The sequence below is a fragment of the Mytilus edulis genome, chromosome 10, assembly GCF_963676685.1.
Source record: "Mytilus edulis chromosome 10, xbMytEdul2.2, whole genome shotgun sequence".
Classification (NCBI taxonomy): domain Eukaryota; kingdom Metazoa; phylum Mollusca; class Bivalvia; order Mytilida; family Mytilidae; genus Mytilus; species Mytilus edulis.
Window position 1 is genome coordinate 38,403,641 of NC_092353.1, and position 20,288 is coordinate 38,423,928.

At 31.7% G+C, this 20,288-nt stretch overlaps 1 protein-coding gene across 50 annotated transcripts in view; it reads left to right on the forward strand.

Annotated features, from left to right (window-relative positions):
- The first annotated feature begins 3,163 nt into the window (after window positions 1-3,163).
- The window catches only part of LOC139491093 (ensconsin-like), a 62,117-nt gene continuing 44,992 nt past the window's right edge, over window positions 3,164-20,288 (forward strand). For 22 of the 50 annotated variants that reach the window (XM_071278404.1, XM_071278412.1, XM_071278430.1 and 19 more), the window contains exon 1: window positions 3,300-3,388. In XM_071278404.1, coding sequence (XP_071134505.1) covers window positions 3,349-3,388 — 40 coding nt within the window. In that variant the 5' untranslated portion in view covers window positions 3,300-3,348. Of the gene's footprint in view, window positions 3,389-3,542; window positions 3,592-16,238; window positions 16,402-18,696; window positions 18,974-20,288 lie in introns of those variants that run through there. The other 28 variants (XM_071278403.1, XM_071278411.1, XM_071278405.1 and 25 more) reach the window with 15 other exon arrangements.

Consider the following 20,288-nt stretch of genomic DNA (forward strand, 5'->3'; position numbering starts at 1 on the left):
CCGTGTTGAATGCCGTACATTGACCTATTATGGTTTACTTTTATAAATTGTTATTTGGATGGAGAGTTGTCTCATTGGCACTCACACCACATCTTCATATATCTACAGAGTGCAACTAATACAAATTACTGCATGAAAATATCATATGCGTCTATTCAGTCAGGACTGAAAAATGACACACATTTTTTTTTAATACATGCTTATATATGAAAATAATAATTTACCAGTACTTGCTAATGATATTTCAAACGTAAACACATGTCTCTGATAGAAGCGGAGACATTCCACTAATACCAGTAATGTATTACAACTTTCGTACATCTGTATGATCATACAATAAAAACCAATTCTTTTGTATGATTATGAATTCTGATTCAGCTACATGTAAGAAAAGAAATGAATATATTTTAGAAAAGGTTTTTTTCTTATGATACTACTGGGTTATTATATGATGCCTATATTTGTATTAAACAGTTACATTTCTCTAATGTCAATACATAGTTTTCCAGTAAAGAATTTATGCAAAAAGAGATTCAATTGAAAATAATTATCTAATTTTAATCAAAAACTTAAAACTTAAAAAAATAAACAGTGTGATATTTTTCTTAAATGTTGGAATCATCTAAGTATCAAACAATAAACACCGACAAAACAAACTTGACAATTAATTTCATATAAAGATGGTCTTTTGTTATAATATTGTTGTGATACTATCGGCACATGCGTATTGTAGTTTTTCGTTTCCAGCTTTTTCAATAGACAATAGACAATACTTTATTAATAAACCTCAGACACATAGGTGTACAAGAGGACATCATATATACACGTATACACATGTTTATACTCAATACATTCACACTAAACATAATAATGCTACATACATGAGAAAATATAGCAAATGTCAATTTACAAACTACCATAACTTTCAACTAAAAACCAACATAAATCACAAGTATCGTGTAAGAATTTTTAAAAATATTGCTAAGTTTTTGTAAAGTTCTACATGACAAAATGTTTCAATTTGTACTCCGTTGGATTTGCAGTATAATATTGTGGAATGTATTTATTTCTAAGCAGTTTTATTTCCTGTTTTTGACACTTAAAAAGATAATGAAATTCATCCCCTATTCCATTTCCACAAAGATGACAAATTCGTGCATTTTTTGGAATTCCGGACCATCTTCCCGTTTCTACAGGAATTTTTAAATTTGAACATCTGAGTTATCAGTAATCAGTTTGAACAGATTACCATCAATATATAACTTGTCTCTAACCAACAGTACTTTCCCTTTTCCCTTCTGGCCTGTTTTGTCACCGGGTATACTATTTTTCGTTTTTTTCCCCAATTATTTCTTTTAGAAATTGTTCTTGTATACTCCGAAGTTTGTCCCCTTTAATTTAAATCCATTTTTCAAAATAATTTCTTTATCTTTATAGTTGAAATAAATTTTGCAAAAATTGGACGATTACCTCTGCAACCTCTTTTTCCAAATATGTGAACTGTAATGAAGTTGATTTTTTTTGTCAATGTTTAACTTTAATTTGCTTGATAAACGAACTAAGTGTATATTCTTTGTTTTCTTCCGAGTGAAATTGAATTCCAGTAAAGATAAGGTTAGTTTTCATTGAGCGCTACTTTAGCCCGATAACATTACGCAATTTGAAATCCACGTTGTCAATATGATCTTTATTTTGCAATTCTGCAGTTTTCAAATTTGTTATGTTTGAAATGTTTCAGTGCTCCTTTTCATCACAAACTCTAATTTAAGGGCACAGGACGTTTGCGTTTTTTTACATGTCAAGCGATAGGACATTTGCGCTTCAATTACTATGGACATTTGCGCTTTAAATTTCGATTCACCTGTATAAATTTGACTGGACATTTGCACTTTTATCTTATAGTTGTCTACCTATAATTTTAATAAGAAGTTTTTATTAAAGTAAATACATTTAACTTATATTTGTCATTCGTAAATCCAGAATCCTTCCATGTCCACCATAATGAACAGTTCTATATTTGACTCATCCTGCCATTATTATATTTTTGAAGAGTATCATTGAACAACAGTCAGTGAATTACATTAAGATTCGTTATGTTGATGAACAGCCTGGCACCCCTGTCAAGAATTGAGAAAGAGACACTTGATTATTTATTTGAGATATGGGTGAAATGCCAGTCAGAACAGATAACAAGAGCTTAATTTGTCAAGTTACTCCATGGGCTTCAGTTATCAAGCTAAACTGACCTGTGAAAACTGTACATGTTTTTTTTTTACCAATTCCCTGTAACATATATATAAACTTTAAAATATATATCAATGGGCTATGAATCGATTTTAACTTTTAATCATACAGAACAAATCAACAATATCCCAAGTCCAGATGATAGTCATAAAATCAAATATTGCAAGAGCGCAAATGTCCCATGTAAAAAGCGCAAGTGTCCTATGATTTGAAGCTCAAGTGTCCAAAATAAAAAGCGCAAATGTCCTATAAAAAAGCGCAAACGTCCCGCGCCAAAATTGACTGCTTACAGTGAACTTTTTCAGTCATATTTCTTTAGCACTTGTCAGACCTTTAATTTAGATGATTCTTCCAAATTTATAAGTGAAAACTTTACTATAATTATGGGGAAAATGGTGATTTTATTGGTAGTACTAGAAGAAGAGGTTTTGATACTATTATTTAATATCAATGTTTGTAGTTAAAATTTTAATTATGTTTTGGTTCTGATTCTGACCGGCTGAGGCTTATTTTGTCGATATAAAGATATATATTTTATATTGTAATGTCTTATTGTTGACTTAATTACTCAAGTTCAAACATTGTACTTGATTTATATGCTCTTTATGGGCCCTGTAATTTTGAAAATAGAATGTTCTTATATTCTTGTCCTTATTGAATATTCTATAATATGTTTAGCTAAGTCTAGTAGGCTAGCCTACTAAAAATAAAACTGCTGTTGTAACAGTTTATGGATTTATAAGTGCTACAATATTTATCAAAATCGGACCTCAAATAAATTAAGAAATATTTCTTAAGATGCATGTGCTTTTAAATGAAATATAAAATGTTCGAGTGGTGAATCATATATGCACAAGCAGATTCCAGTTGAGGGCGGCCCGAATCTGTTTATCTAATAAAAAATTCTTGAAAAAACAGCAGAAGTTGAATTTTTCTTTTCCTCGTCAGTTGCTGTTTAGTCCCGAATTCATTTGGTGTATGGTTTGGTACTTGACAGATGTATATTTTTTTTATTATTTTTTGATTTTTTTTTTTGTGTGTATCAAACGGGAGGTAATTCATTCATGACTAACTTGCGCAAGTGTGGTGACGTCACCGAATAAAATGGCGGAGATTGCTGAGTCGGAAACCGACAATCAGCCAGGTAAACAAAAATAAACCGTAAAAACTCCTATCTAAGACACTACACAAGCCCACAGAGATTAAATGAAGTTTTGATTATGTATAGGTTCCACCAAGTGTGTCCATATTTCATTTGGAATTTTACCAGACTATTTTTTTTCGCAGGATTCATCGTCTGTCATTGAATCGCAATGGAAAAATATTCTGGACTCGTGACCATACTTGGTAAATAATAAGTAATCTGACACCAGGATGAACTGAGTTCAACACATTTATGCTATTATTCTCGGACAACTCGGAACTGTACTTGTTAACTTGAAATATGCTAGAAAAAACATAAAATTACACTTTAAATACGAATTTATTTATTAAAACTGAAGCTATAGGATAAACACATTTGTTTCTATGACAATATCTTACAAAAACTTGAAAAAGTATGGCTCACTTAAGGTCAGTATTCATGCTATCTGACAGGACCAGCAGCCCAGGCTTGTCAAATACTTACTTTGCCTTTTGGGCCTGTTAAAATCATCGGCATCAGGCCTAGGCCAGAATCCGGGTAATTCTCCCTATGACAATGTCAATGTCCAGGTTTGTCCTTGGTACCTGCTTGAGGGTAATAATGCCCTTTACCGTCAGGCGTCAAATGGTTATTTTCGGCAACCAGTGGCATCAAATTGGTTACTCGTTAAAGTATCCTTATCTTGATGAATTCGTCAGAGGTCTCAAGTTACATTCAATACTGTCATTTTTGGAAAAAAAATTTAACGTGATTATTGCTATTTGTATCGTCTAAAAGAAAGTGTACATTTATCGTCATGCACAAAAATTTACCGTTAATGTCATTTGGCATTTTTTTTTACCGTTATAGTCTTGAAGGTACCCACATTTCCATCCTCCTGTTTGCTGCACAGTGTCGATTCACCCTGAAAATTAGTTTTGCTCTACTTGCATAATGTTTACAGGGATCTCCATGGCCTGTTTAACGATGACGCCCCGCCATCGTTCAAATGTCTTGCGCCATCGTCAAATGACTCGCGCCAACGTTAAATTGTCTTGCGCCATCGTTAATTGTCTTCCGCCATCGTTAAAAACTTCATCGTTTTTGTAGCCCGACGCCATTTTTTTAATCAATTATAATCAAATGCATGTAATTGCATAACCCTTAGGCTTTTTATGTTATAATCCAATACAGTTCTAACGCCTGAGGGATATCCGGATTAAGATCGCTAATCACTTGTATCTGAGTTTGTACAGGTAGATCAACAATCCAGACAGGAGAATACTATTTGAGGATAGACGATCCATTTGTTGAATTAATCAACTAAGTTTCAGCAAATGATTATGAATCAATTTAGATTAAATAAATAAATTAATAATCCAGTTACAAAGAAAACAGTTTAACAAGTCGAACACGTGCTTTATTTTGACTTATGCAATCAGCATCCCCCTTTTTTAAGAAGTACAAAATAAGACGCAAAACAGTAAATATTATTTCATTGCAAATAACTCGAGTACTGCTGAAACGATAATTTAGAATTACTTTAAAAGTTTAAAAGTAAAAACTTAAATATTTCCTGTAAAGAAATATCGTATCGTAATTCCAAATTCATTTCGTATATTACAATCAAATTGATACATCCGCGTTTCTGGTTTCTATTCAGACTCGAAAGATGCATGTTGGGCAGCATCAATTTGCCAGATAAAGTCATTAAAAACCTTTTCATTTGTCAACGTTTGCTTTACAAATCTCTTTAACCTTTAACATAACCCGTATGAATCGTTTTGTTGTTGCTGCAAATCAGCCATACCGGTAATGGGTTCTGAATTTGACAGTGTCCATGAAAAATAAGCTCCACATCATATGATTTTTAACCCCCATAACAATTACCAAAAATACAAGAAATCTACATGGGGACCTTCATGACAGCTTTTGGTCATTCTCGACTAAGGGGGGACCATGCATGAAGACTTGGCATTTGAATGGTTAAAAACGGCAATAAATGAAAATATATTGATACTTCTAATTCTATAATGAAAATTCAAATAAATATAATTTAAATAAGCAATGAATTAGCATGTTCACCATTCCTTGTATGGAGGGATAAAATACTTCCAATCGCGCTACACTGTACAGCGTAGACACGGTTTGTAATGGTGAAAGTTCCTCCATGGTTCAATTTTCATCCATGGAGATCCCTGGTTTATTATTTGAACAGAATATATAATTTCTGAAAATAAAGTTCCTGAAGGTTGTTTAAAAATCGTTATCACTGCTATCAGGTCTGCATGTCCATTCACGCCCAATATTTAAAGAAATATATTTGTAGCAATACACTAACCAAAACATAATTAAAGAGTTATTCCACAGCCAAAAAAATGTCAGAATCTCCCTTTATTTTGAAACAACGAAGAAACAAATATTCATAGCAATACACTTACTAAAACTCGATTACAAAATTATTTAATACACAAATCAAATAAAAAGGGTGCGAATCTATAGACTGCGGAAGTGAAAGGGGGGAACGTGAATTCCTGTCAAATTGTGTATGCATTATCCAATCATGTGAACTTACAATGTATAAATCAAATTGATTTTCGCTAAGCATGTGGCATTAAGCAGTTAAGAGCAAAGACTGATCGACTTGAGGACTTGGTCAGAATAATGTGCATGGGTAAGGTAATATATGGGCAGGAATTCGCTAGTGAAATTTTAGGGTCAATAGTGTTTATCCAATTAAAAAATAAAGAAATCATGCAAAAATGGAGAATAAACATTGTTTAAATATCAAAGTGGGTTCGTCTTTATTGCCAAATGCAAAAAAAATGGATCCAATTAAAAAAATCAACAAAAAATCAGCACTTGTTATGTGCTGGTAGTTGAAAACTGTAGACAAAAAGTGTGACATTTCTGCAGTGGCAAAACCCCAAGTCATATTTAGAATATGCCTGAAGAATTGTTCTACTGTTATAGTTGAAAATCAACTGCAAAATAATCTGTCTATCGATTAGAAACCCCATTTTGTACAGAATCCGATTATTTCTGCAAATAAAATACGCTTGAAAATGGACAAGTGCATGTAACTTTTCGCGTCAACAAATGTTACATGCACCTTTTTATCAGCTAATTAGCTTTGGAAACAAGTTATTGGTCCAGCATTGCAAGTTTTGAAAGGTGTCAACAATGGGTACAATTTGGATTTCATCATTTTCATCAATCAACTGAAGTTTGAAATATATAGAAGGTAAGAAAATTTATTTCATTTTCGTGTCAATACTGCCCAATAATACTCATCGTTTTATAACAGTTGTATATTTTTTATAGTAAGCATTACCATAATTATTTTTTCCACATTTCAACCCGCTGACAATTACATTAAAATGTGGCTTTGTCATCTTTCACACTTGGCATCTACCAGTAATCCAGCAGATGATAAGAGAGTGGGACCAGGTTAATTTGACCTCACTATGAAGTGTTACATGCACTTTCTGAGTAGATTAGGTTCTTAGATAATGATGTGTGACTTGCTTTGCAATTTTGTCAAAAAATATAAGTTTATTTTGTATTTAAACAGGTTTGACCCTTACGATATTCATTTTATTGCTGGAGAGATTTCTGTACATAACATTGACACGAAAATATTTACCAAGGATTGGTGTCTATGATACATGCAAGAGCTTTTTTTTGTACGGTTTGCCTTATCAATCTAATTTTTTACATGAAATACCACAGATTAATTGCCAATTTGATTAACTAGTACTTGTATTCTTTCTCAGCATTATAAAGATAACTGGCCACTTAATTTGAAAACATAAAATGTAACATTGACACCAGAATAAAAACAATATTACTTTATTACACTTAATGCATAATTGGCCAGTGCATAATATTAAATCAAATATAAATTTATGCTGAATTCTTAACAGAGAAGTTGTTGGTCTTTCTTGATTTCTAGACTTTACAATATTTACTTGTAATTCTTATCGTTTAAAGGCATGTAACATTGACACCATCTTCTGCGTCCAGGTTACATGCAACAACCTAATAAATGTGCATACAATTATTCAATCAATAAAATCTTGTTGAAATTTAAATTTGCTTCATTAAAATGATATTAAAGAAATAAATGAGTTTTAATTATTTGTGTTTATTTTTTTCCTGATTGACTAGCAATTTTTCCTCATCATTTGTTGGTGTTCCTGTCAATGTTACATACATAACCCAGAATTATAATGTTTTAAAAGCATCGATTTCCAAACCTCTGTTATGAGCTTTAAAATGAGTTTATCTGAGTTTATAAATGACTAACATCTGAAATATTGTCATCACACAATTTCATTGATGCTCCTATGATAACTTTATGAGTAACATGGACTACGATTTTTGTATCGGGTCTTTTTTGTGTTACATGAGAAGATTTTATTGTGTTGAAATCAACAGTTAATCTAATTTTTAATATTCAAAGTTATTATTATACCTATTTTAAAAAATAATGTATAAAATAAACCCAAATTAAACTTTTTTTTCATTAAGAAATTGTGTATGTAACATTGACCGTCTATTATTTAGACTTTTACATGTTCAGGCCAGTGTTACATGTGTAAACAAAACTTACTGCCATATGGAGCTATTATCTTATTTTTATTTTACAAAATTAAAGCGTTTTCATATTTTCCTGTTTAATTTGTCTTTTAACACTAGTTAGTAACATTGACAACAATATTTTGTGTCAAGATTTTTTTATGTTACATGCAAAGGTATTACTTCCTTAAAGTCAGACATTTATATAATATTTTATAACCTAAATGATTAATTAGATATTACTGGGCAGCAATTATATTATTTCTCCAAAGTTGACTATTAAGCACACCACTTTCATCTTCTGGCCTTCATGTATGTAACATTGACATACAACCTTTTACTTTTCTGTCAATGTTACACGCATGAACAGAACTGATAACATTAACTTACTCCTTTGCTCTATAAAGAGAATATTGATAATTTAACTGGTTTTACCACCATCAAACTTCATCTTTATTTCTAAATATAGATATTCTTTTTAGAAGTGTATTTTCTTCATTGACAACAAAATTGGTGTCGGTCTTGAAAATTTACATGCAATTTTTAATAAAAAAAAATCTACAGGCAATATAAACATAAGAAAGAAAAGATGATCAGCAATAAATGTGATGAAGAAAACTCTCAGGAAGATGCTGCAAAAAGATACTGTCCCTGTCAACCAGTCAGATGGTGATGTCTCTGGCAGCCAGACAGATGGTGATGTCCCTGTCAGCCTGGAAGATGGTGATGTACATATCAGTCAATCAGTTAGTTGGTGATGTTCCTGTCAGTCAGTCAGTCTGTGATGTTCTTGTAAGCCAGTCAGAGGGTAATGTCCCTGTCAGCCAACAGATGGTGATGTCCTAGCCAGCCTGGCAGATGGTGATGTTCATATTAGTCTGTCAGTTGGTGATGTTCCTGTCAGTCAGTCATATGGTGATGTTCCTGTCAGCCAGTCAGATGGTGATGTCCCTGTCAGCCAGTCAGATGGTGATGTCCCTGTCAGCCAGTCAGATGGTGATATCCCTTTCAGCCTGTCAGATGGTGATAACCCTATCAGCCTGGCAGATTATGATGTCTGTGTTAGCCAGTCTGATAAGGTTCCTATTAGTGAGGCAGGTGGTGACGGTCCTTTCAGCCAGTCAGATAGTAGTTCTGTGTCAGAAAACCAGATGATGGTGACTGTGTATGCAGACATACTAGTGATCTCCAATTTGACCCTTCTACAGCAGTGTAGAAGATAGTTATTTCAAAATCTTGTTTATTTATCCCTTTTCATTCACCAGTCAACACATGTATCATGTGTAGTACTGATGCTCATTATAGAAATCATGAGGAATTCAATTTGTAACATTTTTTTTTAATTGTTATGCCAATAATTGACATTCCAGAATATCTTTTGCATTATAAGAGGTTCAGGCTCCTTCTGATTTCAAAATAATAATAATAAACTCATCATGGATACCAGAATTGAAATTTTGTAGGCCAGAAACGCTTTTCGTTTACAAAAGACTATTCAGTGACGCTAATGAAACAAAAAAGTAAAAGAAGGCCAAATAAAGTTGAAAACAGGACTATGGTCTAATGGGTGTTGGTTTTCTCTTCTGAATTGTTTTACACTGGTCATTATGGGGCCCTTTAAATTGTGGCTTCCTGTAGTTTAGGTAACAAGTTTTCAAGATGAAATGGCATTGAAAAATCGAAACAAGATATTTGAGAGTTTCTATATTATTGTAAATTTTATAATCTATGCATGGATTTTGGTTCTGATTGAGGGTAGATTAATTGTGTTTTGTTTTTTTCTTTTTTCAGATAGATAGTTGAAGATGTTGGAGACAGAAAACAAGAAACAAGAAACTTGTTTTGAATATTTTAATGTTTGAAATAAAATTTATTGTTTAAACCTTAAAAAGTTATCATAAATGTAAGATTAACCAGCAGAAATAAAACGAGATATAGGGTACTATATATATATGTCTATCAGATAACAACCTCAAAGATGAAACCCAAATTGTTCTTTATAGAAGTTATGTAAATGATTGAAAAAAAGATTCTTAATAAATGCAGCTGTATCAACCTCTCGTAGATTTGTCCATATTTTGTCTTGGTTTTTCATACTATTAGTTTTAAGTGTAACTGTGTCACATGAATGACGGATACATTTAATCATTTTGTACCCTAACTTTGTCAGTATTGGTTATTGAGTGAGAAACTTCGTGGATGTTGATGGTTGTGTGGTTGTCTTCTTATCAATCTCATCCCTGTGCATAACAAAACGGGTTGCTTACTTACTGATATAAAAATGTTTCATGTTGTGGAAATTTTGGATGACTCCTTCATCAATTGATCTATCTTTGGTCTTAATTTTATTTTTCTGGTTATTTTGACATTTGAATATCGTTTAATTTAGCCTTCCATAGTGTACCACCATGAACAAGCATAACTACTGGTATAGTTAAAAAATATGTCTGCTGTCTGAAATTTAGGTGAATGCTTTTGGTATTAACCACTATTCAAATAATATCATATATGAGAAATGTGGCGGTATAATTGTATAATTTACATTCAGATGGTTGTTTGGAGGCTTTTTATATCTTTTAAGGTCAAATCTGGCATGGTTCATTATTCATATTTTTTGTGTCCACGTTACATGCAACATTTAAGTCACTATTTCATGACAGAAATGAGATAATTGCAAAAATATTAATACAATTTTTTAATGTGAGGGTAACACAATGAAAAAGAGCCTTTACATGTTCAGAAAGAAAATGATTCTTACTGTATTTATCTCTTAAACATTGCATGTAACATTGACAGAAAAGAAGAGGAAACTTGCTTTCACAAAATTTCTGAAAGAAATGAAAATATAAATTTTAGAGTTTTGATGATAGACAATGTTTTGTGATCAATATATATGATATTGAATGTTGAATAAGTTAAGGAATCATTAATCTCAATTTGGAAAAAGTGTCCATGTTACATGCTCCAAATTCATTATTTGCTTTGGTTCCAAACTGACGCAAGTTTAAAAATGATTTTTTTGGTTACAAATAGAAGGACACCATTTGTAGCAATAATTTGTAAAAAATTTAGAAGCTTATAATGATTTTTATTTTTTTCTTACAATGTCACACTAAAGTAGCATTAGCAAATTCCTGCCCATATGCAGTGTTCTCCCCAGGCCGATATGACGCAGCGCCTTCATAATATTTTCGTAAATCCTGCAGCGTTTTAATTTGCCGCTGTCCCTTGATACTTCATCCCACAGCGTGTATATTTTCACATTTTCATAATAAATGTTGGTTAAAATTGTCAAGCTGATCATCGCTGAGAGGTTGGTCAGTGTTACGCAATATCTGATAATTAGTTTTACCTGAGCCACGCTAATTTCAGCCTTATAGGACTCTGTTATCATGTAATAGCGTAAATGATCATCAAGAAGATAGATATTTTTAGAAGAAAGTTTAAAAAATTTAAAAACTTTAGTGTAGAAATTGAAGAAATAGATCGCAAATACATTGTATTTTCACATTGTGTGTGTGATTACTTGACCGTTTAAATAACAAATTTTTTCATTGGTCGAGAAGAAGAATCTATTTAAACACAACCAATGAACATGTTCAATACACGTGATAAATTTGAATACACATTGCTAAAGATATTTAAGATGAAAATTATGAATGACAGTATTTGTAGTTGATTAAATTAAAATAAACTTCGATTAACGATAACAAAGAGTGATTTATTTTAATTGAAAGTGAAAAATGTTGCTTGCAAGGTCAATTCATCTCAAACTGTCATATATATTTAGAAATAAAATGATCTTTGAACATCGATCGTGAATCCGTGCGGTTAACTTTATAATTTCCGTCAAATTTTTCAAACAGCGAATTTGAGCCATTGAAATTTGCAGATATGGTATATAAGAAAGGTCATTTATTAAGATCAAATGTTTGGCATGTGCATCAATATGATCATTTTATGCGCATTTTTTAAAGATCTAAAATATAGTACCTTCCATAATATGGGTTCAGTCAGTCTAAAAGTGAATTTGTGTTTGGTGTACTTTAGCTTAAATTTATCATATACACGGAAAATTTAACACAAGTATTTCTAGTCTTGATTGCAATTAATGAAATATTTACAAATACAAGAAGAACTATAAAAAAACATAGAAAGTTAGTTAATTTGGTATATAAAAACACTTAATGACTGTGTTGTTCAGTATAATAAAACATCTAATGACTGGTTGTGCGGGTAATAGCAAGTTTGTTGTCCCTTTGCATACCAACTATTGCTCTTGGCTTTGCCTCAGAGGACAGGGACAACAAACTTGCTATTACCCTCACACCCAGTAGATAGGTGTATAATGTTGCAGATTAAATAAGATCTACTGTAAGCTATTATCATCAAGAACCAATCTTGTTTTATTGTGTTTAATTGATATATTGCCTCTATTTACAAAGATTTAAAGACAGTATTTTAACAAATTTTAGGGAGGTTTAAATTTAAAGCAATCAGTAGTTAACCCAGTGTTCCAGAAATACAAAGTTGTTTGAATTGGCTGTTACTGTAACAAAACATTATGTGACTTTTAAAGTTTATAAAATTAACTCATTAGTTTTCAGGATAAAACATATGGCTTGACTACAACAGGCTCTGACAAAGTCTTGTGCTTTGAGTTTCTAGAAAAATTTTCTACCCCTGAAACAAAGTATGCATGTCTTTAGAATTTCCTGATGTAGTTTTGAATATTTTTGTCAGAACACCAGTGGCGATTCCCGGAATTGAAAACCTCATTTTTTTTGGACGATCTACATGTATGCACTTGAATTGGGACATATGGCTGGAACCCCCCCCCCTTTTGTCCTTGGTTGGGAACCCCGATTTTGAAAGTGATTGATGACTGAATCAGCCCCTTGTTACTCTACATGTACATGTATTTTGACCTTCAGTACCTTAATTATAAACTTTCAAGAAATAGAAAACGTTGAGTGTCAAAAACTACAAGATTTATCAAAACAAACATAATCCATACATCCATCCGTATGAAGCATTGGAAATCAATACCATCAGTTTCTTCGCAGCAGGATTTTAAAAATGGCTTTTATTCCCATCTATAATCAGTTATCAATTCTTATTCAACACTGTCATTTCTATTTCATACCTTGTAGTGATGGAATTCTCTTTAATTAGAGTTGAACATGATCAATTTCTTTTATGGCGGATGACCGGTGATTTTGAGTTATTTATAGAGGTTAGGTTCAGGTAAATCAGTAAATAAGTTGTAATATATCCATGTAGTTTTCACCTTTGAGACTTTTTTCTTGATACAGGTGAGAATTTTCTATTCCAAATGGATTATACATGATGTTTTTATTTTTGGGACTTGTGTTTTATATGTTGGATAGTTATGTTAGCTGTCAGGTTATTTTGACATGGTTAACTGTTTGAATATTATCTGTCCTTCATCAGGGTGACCAAGTCTAAATGCTTTTGGTATAGATCAGTGAGTACTGTTTGAAGTTTTAAAGTTGTTTATAGATGGTTCTACAATGTAACTTCATATACATGTCAGATATACATTGTAGATGATCTTTGTAAAAATAAGAGTTGATAAATATACATGTAAGTCCAAAAGAAATAATATGTGTGTTTCCTACATGTACAATGTATTTTATTTGAAAAAAAATATGGTAGGTAGGTAGAGATTTTTATTCTCATTTTACCATATTTTTTACATTGAGTCTATACTACATGTATGGGAAGAACATTGTCTTTAGCAGTGCTAATTGAAAAAAATAACAATTTTTGGGGAGGTAGGCAATTTTTTAGCTTAAAAAATAGGGAGGGTATATATGGTAATAGGAAACACACATCTGTCTTATTTGGCCTAAGCATATGAAACTACATTCTGTATGTGCTGTTCCAAATAAGCCTGTAATTTTTTTTGGAATACATAAAAATTTGTTGTTTGTTTATTATTTTGCAACAAAATTGTTTGAATTGTTTAACTTTTTGTCCTGTCAATTGCAAGGCCTTCTATACATTGTAACTTGCTATGGGCTTACATGTTCATGTAACGATGTAGCTCTATATTGAAGGCCATACATAATGACCTATATGCATGTACATGTACATGTAACGCTGCACATTCTGCAAAGATGTTTTTATACCCCCGCTTTAAAAAAGGGGGGGTATACTGTTTTACCTCTGTCTGTCAGTCCGTCCGTCAGTCAGTCCGTCCCATGAAACTTTCGTCACATTTTTCTCAGGAACTACACATCCACCCTTTCTGTAATTTGGTATCAACATTTATATATGTCAGCCATACTGTGTGATGCGTTTTCAGATTCATCACTTGACAACTTCCTGTTTACCGAACACTTGTCTGATTTTACACATGATAGCCAAGTTGAAAATTTTCGTCACATTTTTCTCAGGAACTACAATACAAGGATTTCTGAAATTTGGTTTCAGGATTTATATAAGTCAGCTATACCGTGTGATGCGTTTTCAGATTCATCACTTGACAACTTCCTGTTTACCGAACACTTGTCTGATTTTACACATGATAGCCAAGTTGAAAATTTTCGTCACATTTTTCTCAGGAACTACAATACAAGGATTTCTGAAATTTGGTTTCAGGATTTATATAAGTCAGCTATACCGTGTGATGCGTTTTCAGATTCATCACTTGACAACTTCCTGTTTACCGAACACTTGTCTGATTTTACACATGATAGCCAAGTTGAAAATTTTCGTCACATTTTTCTCAGGAACTACAATACAAGGATTTCTGAAATTTGGTTTCAGGATTTATATAAGTCAGCTATACCGTGTGATGCGTTTTCAGATTCATCACTTGACAACTTCCTGTTTACCGAACACTTCCATATTTTTACACTATTAATATTATCCACTTGCGGCGGGGGTATCATCAGTGAGCAGTAGCTCGCAGTTTCACTTGTTTTTTCTGCTTTTCTGTAGGCAATTACATTTTGTGCATGCAGCTTGATCTCAGATTAATTATCAATTAATGGTAATTGTAACAGTAGGAGGTAAAAGGAAAGGCAATGTGTTATGTTTTAAACTTATATTCTCTCTCTCGTATCTGACAGAAGTCAGTAACAAAATTCAAACTTTTGAGAAAACTTTTGAGAAAGGGATACATTTGTTGCCATTTTCTTAGTTTTCATAATAATATATGTGGATCCAGGGGATGGTTTGAAGAGCCCCCTGCTTTTCGGGAAACATTTGGTTGATTTTATAGGGTATCATTGAAGCATGACTGACCCCCCTTTTTTTAGTTATTCAGCCCGCCCCCCTTCCCTATAAAAAATTCTGGATCCACCACTGGTTTTCCTGTTTTTGACAGTATTTTTTGACAAGATTAGAAGAAAAAGTGTAAGGTAATCCATTGTAATCTGATGAAATATTATGTTGACCATCAAAGTTTTCTTGAAACTTGAATGAACTTACATGCAGATGAGAATTTTGTTCACCTATCAATACTTTTTTCTTTAATGCACACAAAAAGTAGCGATATGTTTCTGATTTATTTTTATTATACGACTGCAAAAATTGAAAATGTTTTGGTCGTATATTGGTACATGTATGACGTCGTCGTCCGAAGACATTTGGTTTTCACACTTTAACTTTAGTGTAAGTAAACAGAAATCTATGAAATTTTAACATAAGGTTTATGACCACAAAAGGAAGGTTGGGATTGATTTTGGGAGTTTTGGTCCCAACAGTTTAAGACATTCATTCTGTGTCAGAAACCTATGTTGTGTCAACTATTTAATCACAATCTAAATTCAGAGCTGTATCAAGCTTAAATGTTGTGTCCATACATGCTCCAACTGTTCAGGGTTTCGACCTGATCTTTGATTTGCATTGGCTGACTGATTCCCATTATTCAAAAATATTTTGTTAGCTTCATTCAAGTCTTCCTCCATTGAAAGATAAGTGTTTGTAATTTATAGTATATCAGAAACATTCCAACATGGTACATGTATTTAATTTTCTGTCCCAGTTAATCTTTAATATTCAATTATAAAAATATTATGATAAGATCTGACATAAACATGATAAGTAATCCACAAGTTTGATATAAGGTTGGATTTCACTGTCTTGTTTTATTATGATCAGATCTTTGGTATACATTGAATATGATTATTGCTGTACCTACCAGTACAGGTTGGAATGTTGCCCTCTGGGTATATTATTGTCGTCAAATTTCACTCAATTTAAAGAAATCAACATTAATGGTCTATTTCCCTGTATCCCTGTTTAATAGATATCATTACCCATCCTATTCACCAGGTAATGTTTGTATCCGCCTCTTTATATTTACAATTGAGTGGTTTTCTAGTACTAAATGCATGTGTTTGTTTGTCTTTGGAACAATATTGGATTTTCATAACTTGGAGGACGTGACTTGATAATCATGGTTCTGTGCAAAATATCAGGTAAATTACGTTGTATTTTTAATTCCATTTCATTTTTTGTGGATATTTTAAATTAGCTTAGGCTAATTACAAAGAAATTGTTTTAATTGTTACCAGTGGCAGTACATGTACTTTCTAATATAAACCTGATGGTGATGATTGTTTTTAAGTACAGATGTTCTCATCTTGCATCAGCATGTCTAGATCTTGTATAAGCAAGTTCTAGGATTTTATGCATGAGTCAGACTCGTGCAAAAGTCACAAAGATGCTAAAAGTTCCAATTTCTGTCAAAATGTAAACATAATTCTGATACCACTTTTACAATGCAATAGTTCCTCACACTTAATACATAATCAGAATCAAACCTAAGAAGGACTTTTTAGTTAGTTACTATGTATCAAGTCATAAAACTTTACTCTGTACATTCTTGTAACTTGCCTGCATTCCAGTGGAAGTGAAAAAGTTCTACACTATTTTCAGTGTACATATATGTATTTTCAGAAACTAGATGTACATCACTACATGTACATGTTCTTAATTGACTGATTATATAATTTGACATATAAAAGCAAACAAAATTCAATCAGTTGATGTTCATACTTTTTAACATATATACATTTGTATATCTTTCTGTTCTTTTTTTTCAACTTGTGGTTTACAAATGCTTAATCTTTCACTAAGTATGATTCAAATTTTATAGTACTGCCTATGGAGTCTGTGTTTAATTTGTTATACTGTAATGACCTTGACAGTTCATTACTTTGTTGCTTATATTATTAAGCTGCTCTAAAAAGAATAATTTGAAATTACTATACATTGTACATGACAAAATGTATGTCTGAACCTTTATATAAATGTAGGAGAGTTGGTACTGTGCAAGTGATTTGAGAAGGTGTCTTCTGTTTATCAATAGTTTGTATTATACCCACTAAGAACAGACCTTTTGAATGATAGTACTTCTCAATGTTCTCCAGAATCAATCAGAATGTACATGTAGATAGAGGAATAATGAAGTTTTGATTTGTAACTTTATAACGCTGAGTTGTACCATCTGATTCAGTCTTAATCCTATTTGTCGATGATTACAATTCATAAGCAGTTAACTTATTACAAGCTAAGTTTACATATAAACCTGATGATATTTCTTAAACAAACATCATATATTTTTACATTTACAAAAACATGTAATTATAATGAAAGACTTTTTATTTTTACTTTGTCGCTGATCTCTTCATATAGCTTGAAATGGTCACGTTACAATTATGTTATAAACATAAATATATATTTCAATGAAGGTTTGGTTTACATTCATGTAGATATGTAGATAGATATCCTTAATTTAAATTCAGGTATTTGTAGTGTTATTGTCATCATGTAATTGGTATGATACACCCCCAGATCATCTTCCCATATCTCATTCAGGTGGAATAATCATAAATTCATACCTATATTTGTATTGTAGCTCAATGAATAAGGTTTATGAACTATCCCATTATAAGACTGTGGTTTTTAAGTTGACCTGGTTTAGAAAAACATTCGATATCTTAGTAAATACAGTAGCATGAGTAGGAGAGAGGCAATTTCTCTTGTCATACTTGTAAAGGGTCATGAAGAGAATTTAAGAATCCATTGAATTTGCCTTGAATTTATTTTAAAGAAAAAAGATTAATTTTGTATATACATATATATATATACATGTATATATAAATATATTCTTTTATAATTGACATGGTTGACAATACCCCTTATCAAGCTTACCTACATGTAGTATACCTCTAACACATGCATACATATGTATGGACAGTCAACACGCTTAAGTTGCAAGTCTGATATTTGCTGAAACAGGAAATTTTAAACAGCACAAATTTTGGCATAAAATTTCAGACAATCTCTTTATTAAAAAAAGTAATCATAATCTAACAAATATAATATAAATGAAAGAAGATTGTTATCAATAAATTCTCTTCAAATTGTCTTGAATAAATACATAAATGTCTTTTCCTTTTAGCTTCGCACCTCAATTTTGATTGCTTGAACTGGTCTTGCACAGAACTTACCAGAATGTGAGCATTGGAACAGGTGTGTCATGGTCAGGTCTTTTGAATTCTGGCAACAAGGTTATTTGGTGATGATTGTATAGATCGATGAGCATTGTCACCGTGTTCTGTTGTACGCCCTTGATCATCAATTGATTAATTATTTTTCAGAAAAAATTATACAAATTAAAGCAGATTTATAAAAGTATAATAAACACTTATTGATATACATAGAAAGATTGCAACAGTTGGCTTGTATTTCTCATAAAATCGTACGATATAATCAATTCTATATTGTCACAAAGTGGTAGCAGCTTTTACGTAAGTCTCTCGATCAGTGTCGGGGACTAGCTGGATTTCATTTACCGGTAACCGTAAAGTTGTTGATAAAATTTTCGTTATTTTAAATTGTGGTTGTGATTTACTCATTTCTCTCCTTTTCTGGTGGAATTTTAAGATGAAATTTTCTACTTTTCGATGGATGTTTATTCGTACAGAACACTGTACATTGACGGACGGAAATTTGGTCGATACAAGATGGTATGTACTAAATATGGTATGTACAACCAATAGCTTGTTTGTCATACTTGAACATGTTCCACATATAGCTATACATGGATAATTGCTTCTTATATATAGTCTGCCTAAGTCTTAGAAAATATGGGGTCTGTAAAGTGGACAGAAATATCCAAATATTGTGCCTTATATGTATACATGTATATAGCTGATCAAATGACAAACTAGTGTAGCCATTTTACAATGTATTTAAACCTTTTAAAAGTAATAAATTTAATGAATTAAAGTAAGTTCATGAGTATTGCTTTAAGTTTAAATTTTACAACAAGATGCCATGTTAAACCACCTATAAATTAAATAAAATTAAGATTTAGACTGGTTTATCACGGGTTTCGATAATTCAATAAAAAACATTGATTTCCTTAACACTTAAGTGTGATACATTTATAGATATTATAATTGATCGGCCAATCAAATGACATAAAACTGGATACAATATTCAAACTAAGTTATCTAGTGCATATATATATGTAAGCATGGAGAAACAGATTGGATATACATGTAGAGACAATGATAGATATATAATTTATGCATAATTTGTTTTGTACCATATATGCATGATTCATGAACATGATGAAGTTAGAAAAATATATTGTATATTCACTATATGAGAGCAAATATTTATATGCATTGCAATTAAAGAGTTACAAAAAAAAAGTCAGCCTGGCATGGTTCATCTGACCTTGACCTCATTTTCATGGTTCATTGGTCTTTGTTTAGTTATCTTGGTTAATGTAACGTTTATGTGACAGTTGTAATAAAGCTTTATACTTAGGACTATCAACATAATATCAATGATTAGTAAAGAAGGCGAGACATTTCAGTGTGCGCACTCTTGTTTTATGCAACAGTTGTCTTTTGCCTAAATCTAAGGACTATGAAAGATGATGTCTGGGTTTTTTTATTTCCAATAAAAGTATTATTTATATGGTATGGAAAGGAGTCAGTGCCTTATAGTTCTAATCTTTATTCCAATTTCATACCTAGAATCTAACCTTTGAATTAATTATGCAAAATGTGTTTGTAAAAGGAAGGAAATAATAGATATTGTTGACAAATGTTTTAAATAAATCACTTCTGGTAATTACTCAATATTTGATCTTATTTCTAATTGAGCATAATAATTTATTACTTCATATTGCCTGGAATATGGTGTAATAATTATAGGCTGATAATCACCTATTATTTCTACCTGAAGGCACCAAATAAATACAATGCATTGATTGGATGGCAGATTGAGAGGATAACAAGCATTATTTCTTTGTTAAGGATGAGATTAGTATTTTATGTATTGA